This window comes from Henckelia pumila, chromosome 4, assembly GCF_033568475.1.
Source record: "Henckelia pumila isolate YLH828 chromosome 4, ASM3356847v2, whole genome shotgun sequence".
Taxonomy (NCBI): domain Eukaryota; kingdom Viridiplantae; phylum Streptophyta; class Magnoliopsida; order Lamiales; family Gesneriaceae; genus Henckelia; species Henckelia pumila.
The window spans coordinates 70760630-70777727 of record NC_133123.1 but is presented as its reverse complement, the minus strand read 5'-3'; the positions used below and the strand labels follow the sequence as shown (position 1 = coordinate 70777727).

The window sequence follows — 17098 nt, the reverse complement described above, 5'->3', positions numbered from 1 at the left end:
TCGGGAGGATCTACTAAAGACCAAACTTGGTTTGTATGCATCAAATCTATTTCCGACTGCATAGCTTCAAGCCATAAATTTGAATCCGCATCAGAAATTGCTTCCTTGAAGTTTCTTGGATCACATCCAACATCGGGTTCATCTTGATCCCCTTCAAAAAGAAGACCATATCAAATAGGAGGTCTAGAAGTCCTCTCGGATCTTCTAGGTATAGGCGTGTCTATCAATGGTTCCTGAGGTGTAGGATCGTTATTTTGTATTTCTGGTTCTTCTCGAATTTCTTCGAGTTCCATCATCTCGCCTTTCTTATCCAATAAGAACTCCTTCTCCAAGAAGGTCATTCCTTGAAACAAACACCTTTGTTTCAGCAGGATGATAGAAATAATATCCGATTGAATTCTTCGGATACCCTACAAAATAACATAAGGTGGATCGACTATCCAACGTATCTCCCACTGTCTGCTTCACGTAAGCAGGACATCCCCAAATCCTCAAGTACGAATACTTAGGAGCTTTGCCATTCCATAACTCGTATGGTGTTTTGTCCACTGCTTTAGTGTGGACGTTGTTCAACAACAATACCGCCGTTTCAAGCGCATAGCCCCAAAACGAAGGTGGAAGCTCAGTGAAGCTCATCATGGATCGAACCATGTCCAACAAAGTTTGATTACGACGCTCCGATACACCATTCAGCTGAGGTGTCATAGGAGGAGTCCACTGAGAGAGAATCCCATTCTCTTTCAGATAGTCCAAAAACTCGGTACTCAAGTATTCTCCACCTCGATCTGATCGAAGTGCTTTAATACTTTTACCTAGCTTGTTTTCTACTTCAGCCATGAATTCTTTGAACTTTTCAAATGCTTCAGACTTATATTTCATTAAATATAAATACCCATACCTAGAATAATCATCAGTAAAGGTAATGAAGTAGGTGTGGCCATATTGAGTACCAACTCTAAATGGACCACAAACATCTGTATGGATCAAATCCAACAGATTTTGACTACGCTCAGGTTTCCCCTTAAAGGAGATTTAGTCATTTTTCCTTTCAGGCAGGATTCACAAGTAGGTAGAGAGTTAATATCAGACATATCAAACATGCCCTCTCCCACTAGCTTGTTCATCCTCCTTGAGGAAATATGACCTAACCTAGCATGCCAAAGGTTTGCCGGGTTTTGACTATCGATTTTTCTTTTGTTTGTTGTTTCCGATTTATCAACATAATTTATTGGAACGTCTTTTAGTTTTAAGTTATATAGATCGTTTTCAAGTTGTCCATTTCCAATCAAACATTCATTCTTGTAAATATTGCAAATTCCATTCACAAAATTGCAAGAATAACCATCTCTATCAAGCATAGAAACAGAAATAATGTTTTTAATAAAATTTGGAACAAATAAAATATCTCTCAAAAGTAACTTAAAACCGTTCTGCAAAATTAAATAAATATCTCCCACAGCTTTAGCTTCAACTCTGGAACCATTTCCGAGCCTCAGCTGGGTCTCACCCATTCTAAGCCTGCGACTTCTTGTCATCACCTGCAAATCATTGCAAATGTGAGATCCACATCCGGTATCCAATACCCAAGAAGTAGTATTAAGTGAAACATTTATTTCAATATAGAACATACCCTTCGTAGTTCGCAACTGCTCAAGATATTCCTTGCAGTTACGCTTCCAATGACCAGGCTTCTTGCAGTAATGGCAAACATCCTTGGACTTTTCCATGTTTGAAGCCTTTGTCTTGTACTTCTTCTCGGGTTCGATTTTCTTGGGTGGGGCAGAACGTTTCTTACCCTTTGTACTTGGCCCCTTCTTAGCAGAAGAAGAGGAGCCCACCAAGAAAGCCGGTTTATCCTTCTTTAAAGTGGATTCATATGTCACAAGCATATTGACCATCTCTTCAAGGGAGGCCTCTATCTTGTTCATATTGAAATTCACCACAAATCCGTCAAACGAAGAAGGAAGAGATAGAAGTAGTAAGTCCACGTTGAGTTCATGCTCCAACACCAAATCAAGCGTTACCAACTTCTGTATGAGCCAAATCACTCGTACCCCATGATCCCGGACCGAAGTCCCTTCACGCATGCGACACGTCATTAGCTCTTTTACAGTAGCGAACCTTTCAGCTCTCGATTGAGCCCCAAAAAGTTCCTTGAGTTGTACGTGAATGTCAGCAGCATTCATGGTGTCCTCAAATCGCCTCTGGAGTTCATCAGACATCGAGGCTTGCATATAGCATTTGGCCTTGATATCATGGTCCCACCATGTATCAAGTTTGGCTAACTCTTCTGGACTTATGTCAGCTGGTGCTTCCTTCGGAGGAGATTTTTCTAACACGTAGAGCATCTTCTCCGAAGTCAAGACAATCTTCAACTTACGGAACCATTTCGTATAGTTTGCGCCAGTCAATTTATTTTGTTCGAGGATCGAGAAAAGTGGATTACGCGAATTCATCTTTATGAAATACTGAAAAGAAACAGACAAATATCAGTGATTGTTTAATTAATTTACTAAGACGTAAATAGGCGAAATTTATTTTATGAATCTCACTCCCACTATTTTAACGATTTCACTACCCTCTAGTGAAAACGGGAAACTGTTTTCCTTAGTGAGAACATGGAGTCCAATTGACAAACTATGGTCCCGAATAATATCAGCCAACCATAATTTTCAAAAGGTAGAGCCCAATTGCTTCCAAAGCAACCTCCACGTTTTTACCTTATGTCCAATAAGGGCCCAATAATATGACGCCGTTTATTGTGACATGTCAAGATGACCCATCAATATTAAGTTGTGATGGACGGTCGCCATGTGGATCCCCCAATAATATGAGCCGATCCCATGAGAGTTCCACCCAACTTACAACATGTGTCGATCCAATGTACAGCTTTACGAAAAAACAGGCCCCCCCAATAATATGAGCCGGACCGTATCCGCGGGTAGCATCTCATACATTGATCGTTGATGAAAGGTAGGAACATTTAAACAAATTTAAATTTCCTTTATTTATCTTGATATCAATTTTAAATCATATTTAAAATGTGGGATTTTAATTTTTAAAATTTGTCTCATCATTTTTAAAATTTTGTATGCTTGCCGGATTCACACAATTTTGTCTAAAACATGCATACAACAATAATATCACATATTATATAGGATGATCGATTCCATTTCTAATCGACCCGTGGTTGCCAATCACGAGTCTTAGTCCAATCCTAGGTAATATGCAGTATGCAATGCAATCCTATTACAATGAGCTTCCAATTTACATTTTTTCTGTCTTTATTGTCTGCTGGGCCCACCTCCGTCTTCAAATCTTCATCTCCCACTAAATCTAATGTATTTACAATAAATAACAATAACAAGTAGGGGATACATTTTTAAGGGGTGGGAACGGGCCATAAACCAAGCCCACTTTTATTACATATGACAATTTATATTGGGCCATAAACCAGGCCCATTAATAAATCCAACAACAATAAAAATAAATGTAAATTCCTAACATACACCTACAAAATTGGTCATGGCAATCGATCATCCTTATCCAATAACATTTAATTCAAAATTAATTTATTGGATAACATGTAATGTTAATTTAAATTTAAAAGAATAAAATCATATTCCATATATAAAATCTTATTTTACATACAAAATCATATTTTATCTTTTTATCAAATAAAATCATATTTTATCTATAAAATCTAATTTTATACATAAAATCATATTTTACTCAATATATCCATAAGATCATATCTTATCATCAATTGTACCAAAAATAATTAATTTCATAAAATCTGATTTAACGGATAAAATATTTAAATTTTCCAAAAATTCAAATTTATCCAAAAATCAATTTTAAAATTTTCGGACTCGAACAATTCGATCCGATGCCTCGTGGACCAATCAAAAATAATTTTCGATCGGACCAAAAATAGAATTTTAACATATTAAAATTTAATTTTAAAATTAAAAAATTAATTTTTTTTTTCTCGCGGGCCGCCCGGGACACTCCCGGGCTGCCCGGTTGCCCCTGGGCAGCGACGATCGCTGCCCTGCGCAGCGCCCAGCGCTGCCCTGGGCAGCGCCGTGCGCAGCACCTAGCGCTGCGCTGGGCAGCGACTCTCGCTGCCCCCCGGGCAGCGATCCAATCGCTGCCCGTGTTTTTGCCCGAAAAATTTTTAATTTTAAAAAAAAAATTTATTTTGTTTCAAAAACCGAGGCTTAAAATTTTTTTGTACAATCGATTAATTTAATCGCTTGATCTGAGCAACCTGGCTCTGATACCACTGTTGGAGAACGGTGATCAGATCAATCAGAATTGATACCCGGTGCAGCGGAAGTTTAAAAATTTTATATGGAACGATTCCATAATGGGTATCAAAACTTTACGATTAAATTGTGTGCGTAAAAATTAAATAACAATTATAAATTTTTACCTCCAATCTCGAATCGAGATTATGGACACCAACAGATTGCTCTGCTCTTGTTGTATATCCCTGGAACTGATGGACGAACTGTTCTTCAATCAGGTCCACGAACAGAGATTTAATCCCTCTGATAGATTGCACTAGAAAATCTATCAGAAGTTTCTACGAAGAGAATTAACGAATTTGATCCGTTAAACCAGACTGTAATTCAAAATTCACAGGCTGGATTTTTCCCGAGCAGAGGGAAGGGGGGCGGTCACTATTTGAGAGAAAAATAGGGTTTTCGAAAATTGTGACCTTCTGTTGTGTAATTTCTGTACTGCAATAACTTATTTATAATGTGGGCTGCTAACAGCTTAAGGCCCATTAGTAATAAGTTCAAGTCTGACAAGCAAAGCCCGCATGTTCAGAAATTAATATAAAATTTATCGTGACTCTGATTGATAAACCGATTTTACCAATGTTCACAGAAACCATTTCTGCACCTTTTAAAGTCAAGATAAATTTTTCTGAATCCGAATTCAGTGATTTCCAAAAATGCCCATCCCTATGTCATTTTAGAAAATCTTACTTCTCTACTCTTAAATAAGAAGTCCCACTTCTTTGTTCATTAAATTTAACTCTTTAAATTTAACTATCTCAACGGGGATTAAAAATCCATTACTCTGTGTGACCCTCAATGTTCAGGGATACAACTAGCCGTGGGCTCACAACTCCTTGTGACTCGGAACAACAATTTCCGACTTGCCTATCGAATCATGGTAAGAGCGCCTAGCAACATCGCCCCATGATTCCCTAGGTATCACTGATAGTGCCTGCAAGAACCAATAGATTTTGGTTAGCGTACAGTACGGTCCCTTCATCCATATATCCCGATCGAATCAACAACCATTGGTAAATCGAGAGTCGTTCGAGATTCGATAACTATGCAATACATCTTGAAGATCAAATAGTGACATCGCATGTGCTACTAAGAAACCATTTCTTAAAACACATCATGTACTCTGGCCAGAGATTCGTCACACTAATATCTCCTCAGATCGCATAGGATATCCACACTCGCAAGTATGTGGTGAATCCTTGACAACAAAGCATCGACTCCTATATGTGTTGTAACTGTACCCAATCCCGACACCTGATGACCCCAATAGAGTCGGTAAACGAGTCAAAGCACAGTACTAGCATATAGAGTCTCAATGATGTTTCAAGTAGTAAGGACTAATGGTGTACAACCAAAACCGCGGACTTCATCCACTCGATAAGTGATAACCACTTGGAAAGTCCGGATAGGGTAGTTCGATCATTCATCATATGAATATCCATTTGCATGATTTGAACATCTCTATGTTCCTTACCAATGAAACGTGGTACTCGGCATCGCAAATGCTAGTCTCAATCTCGAGCGATCCTTATCCTTATTATCGGACGGCTCAATCGACTAGGAACAGTTTAGAATATACAGTGACTATAAAATGTGTTTCATGATAGTCATCCCCATGTGCTACCACATCTTACATACACTATAGTATATTCAAGGTCTTTATCAAAACAACAATAGTATATCACAATATAACAATATGAAGAAAGATAAAGTCATTGCCATTAATAAAAGTGTAAATTATATTAAACAAAAGATTGTTTATTCAAAGAGTCATCAAAGCCCTTAGCCACAAGTTGGTTCATCGGGCACCCACTCTTTCACCCCGTCGAGCCCAGTCGTCATTTTGACAAGTACTATGTAACGGTAACTTTTCAAATTCCAGAGAATCTGAGCCGTACACCTGTCTACATTCAACGGTCCGATTTGACCCGAGCTTTCTATAAATAGCCCCTTACTGTAAAAAAATTTCATTTTAACTATCACCACTTCTTGCTTTTGTGAATTGTCTCTTAACTTCCTTTTATCTCAAGTTTCCGAGCTTCCTAAGTAAGTAAATATCTTTCATTGCCACTTATTCCCGAGCTCACTGTGGAAGCTCAGAAGAAGTGTTCCATGAGGTGGATCAATTCGATTCCCTCGCTCTTACTCCAGCAGGAGAGCCTAAAGGCAAGGATCCTGCTGCTTCCACTACCTCGGCTCGGGATTATTCCCTGGGTGATGACCCCGAGGCACCTGCGGTGCCATGGTATGTGTTGTACCCTTCCGAGTTAGATGCTTCGGATGAGGACAAAATAAGAGCTCTATCCCATGGCCCTGATGATTACGAATTCATCATTCCTGACCTCGACGACCGAGCAAACAACCCTCCGTGGGATATTATACATTTTATGTAGATCAGTTAGAGGGAGGTCTTAGGTTTCCCCTCCCCCCCTTTTTTTCCAACAGCTCATTAGATACTACGAGCTACACTTAGGGCAGTTCACCCCTAATTCTTTCCGAACTCTTTGTAGTTTTGTAGTTATTTTTAGGACTCTAGGTTTTGAGGTCAATTGTTTCACCATTTGCAATTTTCTGCTCCCTAAGCGTTCTGAGGAGGGCCCTTTTTAATTTTTCCTGTCGTCCCAATTGCAAGTTTTTCAAGGGCTCTCCTAGTTCAAACAAGAACTGGAAGAATAATTTCTTTTGTGTCCTTCCTTCCGAGGACTGGGATATATGCCAGGTCTGGAGAGAGGCTCTACCCCTTTTGCCTGTTCCCGTCCCGGGCTTTCGACAAGGGGAATTGTTCACTGGAGCCCAAAGGGTTGTAGGGGGAAGGTGCTTTGATACCGCATCCCTCCTGGCGGAGGATTTACTCTGCCACCATGGGCTCAGCTCGGCCGATGTTTCGGTTCGAGGAAACTTAGGTATGGCCCTTCCCCCGCCCTTGCTCCAATTTATTAGCAATTTTAGTATCATTATTTCCTGAACTGACCTTCCTTCTTTCTTGTATAGAAAAAAGAGTCATGGATGCTGCCATGAAAAGAATGCTGGAAAAGAAGAAAACGGCTGCCCAGGCTGGGGGCAAGATTGAAGGGAGCTCAGCCAAATCTAAGGCCCCTTCGCCTCGGGCTGCTAGCAAGTCCGAGCCTTCTACGACTCATTCCAAGGGCTCGAAAAGGCGGGCAACGTCAAGCCCTCACCCTGAGGTGGTGGAGCTGGACTCCGGGAAGTCTTCTATTCCTGAGGTAGTACCCCTCCGTCAGTTCAGGGCGGAGAAACCTCAGACTCCCGTGGTCCGGTGCATGACCAATTTCTTTGAGATGTACCATGATGCCTTGCGTATCGTGGGGGTCGGGCCATGCGGGACATGCTCTCTCAGGCTGATGCTGAGTTTGTGAAGGGACTTGGATGGGCCGAGCTGTTGCAACACTCCAACACTGCCTCAGTTGAGGTAAACTATTTTTTATTCCCTTCTTGTTTAGCACCTTTCTTTCATTCATCTCATTACCATAATTATCTTATTATTTTCATGTCAGGCCGCCACCCTGAACGCCGAGGTGTCCCTCCGAGGTTCCATTGCTCGGAAGCAACTTTCTAAGGATACCCGAAGTTATGAAGCTCATGTTGCTGAGCTTAATCAGGAAGAGGAGAACGTAAAGCTTGCTCATGGAAGGGAGGTGGCCAATCTCCAAGACCAAATGGAAGAGATGCGGATGGGCTTCCAAGCTGATAAGCTGAAGCAACAAAATGATCTCCGGGTTTCGGAGGTTCAAAAGGAAGCTCTTCGGAGTGAACTTAAGGGGTCCCAGTATCAACTTGCTCAGGACCTTCAAGAACTGGAAGAGTCCCGAGCTGAGCTGTCCAAGGGAGCTGGGGGCTTCAAGAAGGCATTCCTGAAGTCCGATGAATTTATGGATGAGGTAGCTTCCCAAGCCTATGGCTACCTATCCAAAGGGTTTGAGGGCTGTACCCAGCAGTTCAGGGCAGTAGGTTATCCTCCTGAAGGGGACCCTGTGGATTTTCTGGAGGGGGGGGGGGGGGGGAGGGGGGGGGGGGGAGAATGAGCATTGATTTCTGTTATGATGGATGTAAACGTTTAACTTTTTGCTTTATTATGCAAACTAATTTGATACATTGTTTATTTATTGTTATCATAATTTAAGCTGACCTCCTTAATATCCAAAGATGAGCTGAGCTGAGCTGCCCGAGGGGAGTAAGATAAACATAAAAAATAACACTAACACCCGAAGGTGTGAGCTGAGCTGATCCCGTCAAGGGGAGCATAATAAACACAAAATAATATCAACACCCGAAGGTGAGCTGAGCTCTTAAAGGGAAGCATAATAAACACAAAATAATATCAACACCCGAGGGTGAGCTGAGCTCCTCAAGGGAAACAAAATAATATCAATACCCGAAGGTGAGCTGAGCTCCTCAAGAAAAGCGTAATAAACACGAAATAATATCAACACCCGAAAGTGAGCTGAGCTACTCAAGGGAAACAATAATATCAACACCTGAAGGTGAGCTGAGCTCCTCAAGGGAAACAAAATAATATCAACACCCGAAGGTGAGCTGAGCTCCTCAAGGGAAGCATAATAAATATCTGCAAGGTCGTATATGTTCTTAGAACGCCACGGTCAGAGCGGCCGAGCTGAGCTTAGATGGCTGAGCTGAGCTCCCAAGTTTCCGAGCCGAGCTCTCATGCTGAGCTGGCGAATTCTTCTAGGAACTTTAGCCGAGCTCCCGACCTGACCTGCCTTATAAGCCCCGAGAGATTAAATGGGCTCCCGAGCTCCCCACCTGACCTGCCCTTGTTTCGAACTTACCTTGATGAGCCTTGTTTAAGTATGAATTGTGTTGATATACCAGTACTAGATGTGCTCCCGTTAAAATGAATGTGTTTGATTGAGCTAAGACCAGAGGTCAAAGCCATGTTGTTAGGTAGTCAGCTGAACCAAAGTTAGGGGTTTAAGAGGCGTGACCAAGGTGATAAACTGAACCAAAGTCAGGGGCATAAGAGGCGTGACCAAGGTGATGAGCTGAACCAAAGTCAGGGGCATAAGAGGCGTGACCACGGTGATGAGCTGAACCAAAGTCAGGGGCCTAAGAGGCGTGACCAAGGTGATGAACTGAACCAAATTCAGGGGCCTAAGAGGCGTGACCAAGGTGATGAGGTGAACCAAAGTCAGGGGCATAAGAGGCGTGACCAAGGTGATGAACTAAACCAAAGTCAGGGGCCTAAGAGGCGTGACCAAGGTGATGAGCTGAACCAAAGTCAATGGCCTAAGAGGCGTGACCACGGTGATGAACTGAACCAAAGTCAGGGGCCTAAGAGGCGTGACCAAGGTGATGAGGTGAACCAAAGTCAGGGGCCTAAGAGGCGTGACCAAGGTGATGAGCTGAACCAAAGTCAGGGGCATAAGAGGCGTGATCAAAGTGATGAACTGAACCAAAGTCAGGGGCCTAAGAGGCGTGACCAAGGTGATGAACAGGGACCTAAGAGGCGTGACCAAGGTGATGAGCTGAACCAAAGTCAGGGGCCTAAGGGGCGTGACCAAGGTGATGAACTGAACTAAGCTGATCTACAGTCATGTCCGCCACATTTCCTACTCCTCCTCCTCTTCCTCTTCCCCTTCCTGACATATCTACGCCTTAGCTTAAGATTTCCCACAGACGGCGCCAATTGATCTACCTCAATAAAGTGACCTCCTTGGATGAGCTGAAGAAACTCCTCCAACAAAAGATGAACTGCTGCTGGTCTGAAACCACGAACAAGAGTATTAAGGGGGCCGAAAGGTGTTCCGGCGTATCCCCTCCGACGCTTAAGTCAGATGCTAGGATAGCAAAATATAGAGAGTGGTGTGTGCACACGAGTGAAAAATTAGGATCCAAACAATGAAAATAAACCTGGTATTTATAGGGGAGGGTTCCGGATCTTATGCTTAACTTCTTAATCAAGAACCTGAGAATCCCGGGATCACAATCCCGAACATATAGGCAGAGATCTCGTCTGGATCTCCTTCGATAAAGGAACTATTGATCTGTACATCTTATCTGAGCTGAACTGTAATCACTAGGACTCTATATTGCTGCTCTCCCTGGAGTCATATGGAAAGAGGTGAATGAGTTATTGCTGAACCCTTGAACTCACTTTAAACACTGATCCTAACAACCCCAGCTAGCTCACCAAGATTGCCGAACCAATCTACCAAGCTAAATCCCTACTGACATCAGGGCCGAGCTGAGCTCCTAAACTCCCGAACTGAGCTCCCGACCCGAGCTGGTAATTATGGTGGGGGAGCTTGGCCGAGCTCCCGAGCTCCCGACCCGAGCTGGTAATTATAGTGGGGGAGCTTGGCCGAGCTCCCGAGCTGGTCCTAGTTGATTAGGGACGAACTTTTATCTAAGGATCATCGAGGAGCTGAGGTGATTTCCTCATCCGGGTATCAGATATCATTATCGTATGAACTTGATCTTCATCTTAATCGACGTGAAATCCTACTACATTACATAAATATGAAAGAGATTGATATAAAATTTATGGAGTCCTTTCTCTAATCGTGCATTTGATATATTTGAAATCATTTCCTAAAAAAAAAACGCATTTGAATTTATTTCCTCCAAAGGGGAGATAAAGATCACGTCTAGAGTATTTGAAATTCATAAATACAATTATTAGAAAGCGACATATTTCAAATAGACCCAACATAAATCCATCTACTAATTAGCGGTCATTCATTCAATGCTAACATGATAAATAAGATCCAAATTCCAATTATCCAAAACTTTTTTTTTAATCTGCCATGTAAACACTTGCATGTTGTCACGATTGACTTTTCATTTCATGTACATCCCATAATAAATTCATTGATTGAAATGTTATTTCCAATGCTCTTTCCACGAACAGTACACCATTGAACAAATCCAGCCAAGATGAGAAATACACACAAAAACACAAGCCAATGAAAACGTGCATATATGAAACAGGGGAAGGAAACATGAATTCAAGATTGAACAAAATGCCAAAAAAAAAAAAAAAAACCCAAACTAAATTCAAAAGACATACAATTAAGGAACGATCTTGTAAGCCTTCACTTTGTCGATCCAATAAACGAACGAGTTCTTGGAGTTCCTGAATCCCAAGAAACCATGCTCTTTGCTCTTGTTCATAGTATCCAACAAACACTCACCCCCAAGAACAATATCACTCAGCCACCATTTCCCCACATCTCCCAACTTTGTCTCCGTCAATCCATTCTCTCCCACGATCTCATCCCAAACAGATTCCTTATCCTTCATCAACTCCTCTAATTTCACCTTCTCACCACCCTCCTCGAATTCGACAAATTCGACATCGAATTGCTCCGCCAACACTTTCCAAAAGCTCTTCCACTTGAAAACATCACCATTACTCACATTGAAAGCCTCATTCTTGGCATAAGAATCCACCGCCGCCCATATATGATGCTCGGCTATCAAATCCGCATCGGAGCAATCAGAGTATCCATCCCAAGCAGCCTTAGACCCCGGGAAACGCAATGCCACCCCTTGATGCTTACAGATTGCGGCGTAAACACAAAGGGTTCCCACCAAATTCATCAGACTATACGGGGAAAACCCGAATATGTTCCCGGGACGATGCACGGACCATGTCAAGCCTTCCTTCTTCTCCGCCTCTTGGAACAGAATGTCCTCGAGTGTGTAGTAGAAGTTTATGTGATCCAGACGGGGCAAACTCTCTTCGAAAGGAGAGTCGTGGATTTGTATCTTCCCGAGTGACTCGAAGGGACCCGTGTAATGCTTCCGCCCAGTTTGTAGGCTGATGTGTTTCAAATCAGGGGAATTGGGTATCACCACATCGAGAACATTTGTCAGCATTTTGCCGTTGGCTTCGCAGTTTTGGGCTTCGGAAGGGCGATTGGCCCAGGTGACGTAGAACAGGTGGGTGACGTCGGTGAGAGGGGAGAGCTTCTCCCGGACGTCATCGGCGTCGGAGATGTCGCAGCTGACGTAGTTGACGGGGTTGTCTTCGCTCCAGGCGGGGCGAGGGCGGCGGGAGACGCCGTAGACTTTCCAGGGGCCGCCGGGAGTGTCGGAGAGAGGCAAGATCTCCGCCAAGCTGTTGCCCACGATGCCTGTGACGCCGATTATCAGTGCCACGCTCTCGTGCTTGGGAGGTGTCTCATCTTCTTCGAATTTTTTCTGTTTCAAGTAGGAATATCAAATTGAGTAGACACAAAATAATGAAGAAGATTACGTACCTTTGCAGCGCCGATTGCTCCGGCCCACCACCAGCTCATTCTGATGAAAAAGGGTGGAAGTTTTTGTGAAGGAAAGATGGGTGATTATTGATGCTCACGCAGCTGAAGAAGGCATGAGAGTTGAATTTGGGGTATTTATTTGGTGAAAAAATGTACAGCTGCAATCTCTAAGACGTGGCAAACTATTTTTGTCTTAAACTGATCATTTCGATATGTATATCACGTTGCCACATTTTTTCTAATAACATAACTCGACACGTGTTCAGATTCTTGTTTATTTCTTTTTTTCTCAAAAAAATAAAAATAAATGTTCTTTCTTTTTATATTATATATACTAATCATTTGCCACACGCGTTACGTGTGTAACACACGTATTTTTAAATTTTATTTTTAAATATTTGATTTTTTAAAATATACATATATATATAAAATAAATGAAATATAAAAATTTAAAAATTAAGAATCAAATATAACATGTAGTGGAGAAATTGGGGGAGAAAATGGGTAAAAGTGGCTTAGAGATAATTCAGTCATAACACATAAAAGACCAAATAATTATTTTAAAACATGAAGCTATTATAATATAAAAAGATATATATGAGTCGGGTCCTTTTAACTAACATTTTGAATTGATCTCAAGTTTATCTTTTATTGAGAAAGATTTATGTCACAAGTAAAATATTCTTTTTAAATTTCTTTTTATTATATGAACCGAGTGTTTTAAATTATTATCAATTCATCACAGATCAATCTCAAATTTATTTTTTATTGGGAGGGGTTTGTCACTGCAATGCAAGTGGACCGCAATATGGAGAATATTCACAGTAGAATCGAATGCACAATTTTTTTTTTTTTTTATTAATACCTTTGGCTGATTTTTTAGAATTCCATATTCATATATATATATTTTTTGGAAATATCCCATTATTCAATTTTATTTAAAATTAGTTTCATTAATAATGATTCACGCAACATATTATTATCATATATTGTCAAACGAGTACTCTTGTCCTAGTCAAATACATTATTTTTTTTTAAATTGGACACTTCTAGAGTTCCACCCACCTCAATAATGTTTTCACGCAACATATTATCACATATTGTTTGATGATTGGCATTTTAATCATATGTGTGTTATCTTTTAAATTTTAAAATGTGATATTGCGTTAGAATATAATATGAAAAAAACAATATTTTTAGGAATAAATTTAAATTATAAGTAGTGATTATTTTCAAATATGTTAATAATTCCATTAAAAAAGACAAATTCTCGATAAATCCCCAAGAGTAAACTTAAATGATTTCTCAGTCCTTGTGTAAGAGATTTTGTGTTCAAGCTCCCTGACAAATGCCTGCAATATGTTTGAACTCCCTATTTGTGACCAATTGACCAAACTACCCCCAATTTATTTGATAACCCCACAATACTCTTTCTTCAATTTTGAAATACTTAATATTATCAGACGTTTATTTTCCTCCCTAATCAACCGATTCTTCTTCGACGACAGAAATCACTGATCTTTAGCGACAATCTTCTTAGTCCTGATGATGGCATCGATGACGAGGAGAGGCAAACATTCGAAAGAAAAGTCAGGTTCAGGCACTTCTAAAAGTGAGGAAGGAAAAGAAATCGCCGAATATGATGATGAAGAAGAAGAAATAAAAAACAGGTTAAACATGTATTCTATTATTGAAATCGACCACAATATATTATTTTTCACGAGTAACCCATAATTTTAGCGTTTTGATGAATAATTTTTGTCTCATTTCTTAAAATCTTTGATAGTTTCGTTTTGTTAAAATTTTTTAGGGTTTTGTTGTCAAACGTGTTTCTACTTTTATTTTTTTACATAATTTGTTATGTTTTGATTGATATTTTTGTCGAAAAATTGGACTTATTATTCTGAATTTCGTATTTATTTGTTATAGTTCTTCATGATATATATTTTATCCCCAATTGTTAGGGTTTTGTTCTTGAAAATGTTTGTTAAAGTATATCTTGGTTTAGAACATCAATATTTCTAAATGAATGACATTTTGTTATGAAATTTGACTGTTTTGTTGTTGTGAATTTATATTGGATAGTTTTATATAGCTAATTTGACAAATGACCAGTTTTTGTAAATATATTATAAATTGTTCCCAAATATGATTGGGTTGTTCTTTACCATTCCATATTTTATTCTTTGATTTGATAATTATAATATTTTGTACAAATTTTTAAATATTAGAAATGGCCGATGAAGAGGAAATAAGGGATGATGTTGAGTTGATGAATAGTGGAAATGTAATATTTATACGATGTTCCCCTGCTTATTGTAAAAAAATCATGGAAGAGTTGAAGCCAATTTTTTAGAATGTCGAGTGCAGCTCATGCAAGAGAATAAAGCACCTGCAAACAAAAGAAGAACACAATTTCAGATTTCATAAATAAATTTAACAAGAAATAAAAATATTGGCTCAAGAAAATACTTATCCTAATATTAACTAACAGTCACCGGAAACGGCGCCAAAAATTTGACCAAATTTTTTCGGTTATGACTAGCAAGTATACTATGTCAAGTAATAGTAAATGGACGACGAGTCCAAGTATCGATTCCACAGAGACTATAGTTAATGCTCAAGATTTAATTATTTTACCTAATCTAGATAGAATAATAAAAGGAGTGTGATGAGTTGAATAAAAATTCAATTAAACTAAGACAATAAAGAAAGCTTAAACTATCTAACAACTAGAGCTCAAGGATAATTCAAATTAAAACGAGACAATCAAGATACACGAAAGTATCGAGCTAATTTATGCATCCACGTGGCACAGAATGAAAATCATGTTTATTCCAATCACGATGAATTTTCTTGTATTATTTAACAATCTATTTCTAGACTTGCTAAACCAATTCAAGTTGGACGGATTAATTATTTCTAATTAATTCTAATCGAAATCAAATGCATTCAATATTTATGAAAATTCAGTTTTCACCTAAAACCGCATATTGAAACCGATTACTATTGCTAGTCGGTCCATATGTTGATTGATATTTTTCAAGCTATCTTTAATCAATCTTCTTTCGATTCTTGATTAATCAACATACATGCGAATAGGTGATCAGACTATTCACAAAAAATATTAAACTAACATCAATCAATAGCTGAAAATATCCAAAATATAATCAAACATTTGACAATGTCTCAAACATAAATTAGTTTCGACTCAATCTCGTGATTTTGGTTGAAGAAAAACTACTCAATACTCAAAGACATAATTCAATAAACAAGTGTAATCATCAAAAGAGGAAGAAGAAAGAAGAAACCAGACGAACCGTTCTTCAAGCCTCCAATCTCCAAAGCCCTAGCCGTCGCCTTCAAGAATATGATTCTCCCAAAAATCTGATGAAAATTATCTATTTATACGTCCAAGAATCATGGTCTTTCTTTTCTTTTCAAAAGAGTTCGGAAATAATAAAATTACTTTCTCCGCGATCGCGCTCGAGCGGATAAAAGTGCCCGCTTGATCGCATGGTTCTCTGCCTCGCACTTTAAATTCTCTGCAATCGCGCTTGAGCGGTAGAAAGTTCCTGCTCGAGCGCGATATTTTCTGCCCAACGCGCATAATTCTTGAAAAAATCATATATCAAGTTTTAGTCGTTGGATCGAACTGAAATTTAGACAAAAACTTCACAACATCTTGTACTACATTTTTACTGGTGAAGATCATATTGGATCTCTCTAGAATTATAACTAATTTTTTTTGTACAATCGTTGCTTTGTAAGTGTAAGGCCCGGAATTATTTAATTTTAATTCGAGAATATTTAATTTGGGAATATTTAGAGTTAGAATTAAATTCTAATATTCTTAAATGAATAAGGATTGAAATTGAATTAAATCGCTTTTTCGGGGACTGAATTGAAAATAGCCAAAAGTTCAGGGACTAAACTGCAAATATGCTTATATTTATCTATTCTCACTTAAATTATTTCCATTCTCACGTGGAAACCATCAGAAGGAAAGGGGGAAAGAACAGAGACGGCTGAAACACATTTTCACGCCATTTTCAGCCTACAAAAGCTTCGATAATTTGTGATCCGGCTGGCAGAAATTCCAGATAAATATATATCTGCGATCACTGCTCCGAGACCTTCGTTTTGGTACAACTTTTATTGAGTTTCTCTGATTTTATTTTTATGTTGAAGATGGAAATTCATGATTTTAAGATATAAGCATATATGAGCTGTACCGATTATGTATTCGCAGACGGTTCGGGAAAAGACTGTCGTTCGAATTTTATATGAATTTATAAGCAAAAATTCGAACCCTATCATATCTGATTATGATGATTTTCGAGTTATGTGTGATGATATGTTAGAGATGATGAGTTATATGGATTGTTGGATCGATTGTGATATTGTTTGGATTGCCGGTTTTTAGCCGTTATGCCGTCGATTCAAAAAAAATATCAAGACTTTGATATTGTTGATTGAAATATGCATGGTTTGAGTTGCATCTGATCTTGTTAGTTCATCTACATGTCATTTCTCTGCTCTATA

At 39.3% G+C, this 17098-nt stretch overlaps 1 protein-coding gene across 1 annotated transcript; it reads right to left on the bottom strand.

The window, feature by feature from the left end:
* Nucleotides 1-11163: 11163 nt before the first annotated feature.
* LOC140864172 (3-oxo-Delta(4,5)-steroid 5-beta-reductase-like) lies at nt 11164-12710 on the bottom strand. Its single transcript, XM_073268140.1, has 2 exons — nt 12554-12710; nt 11164-12494 (listed from the first exon to the last, which is right to left on the bottom strand). Exons 1-2 carry the CDS (start codon nt 12590-12592, stop codon nt 11361-11363), a joined length of 1173 nt encoding a protein of 390 aa, XP_073124241.1. The 5' UTR covers nt 12593-12710; the 3' UTR covers nt 11164-11360.
* Between the last annotated feature and the right edge of the window lie 4388 nt (nt 12711-17098).

Bases quoted from the DNA above. Each gene is read 5' to 3' on its own strand.
- LOC140864172 (XM_073268140.1), bottom strand. From the start codon at position 12,592: ATGAGCTGGTGGTGGGCCGGAGCAATCGGCGCTGCAAAG. The intron at 12,495-12,553 runs GTACGTAATCTT...TACTTGAAACAG, and splicing joins GAGCAATCGGCGCTGCAAAG to AAAAAATTCGAAGAAGATGA.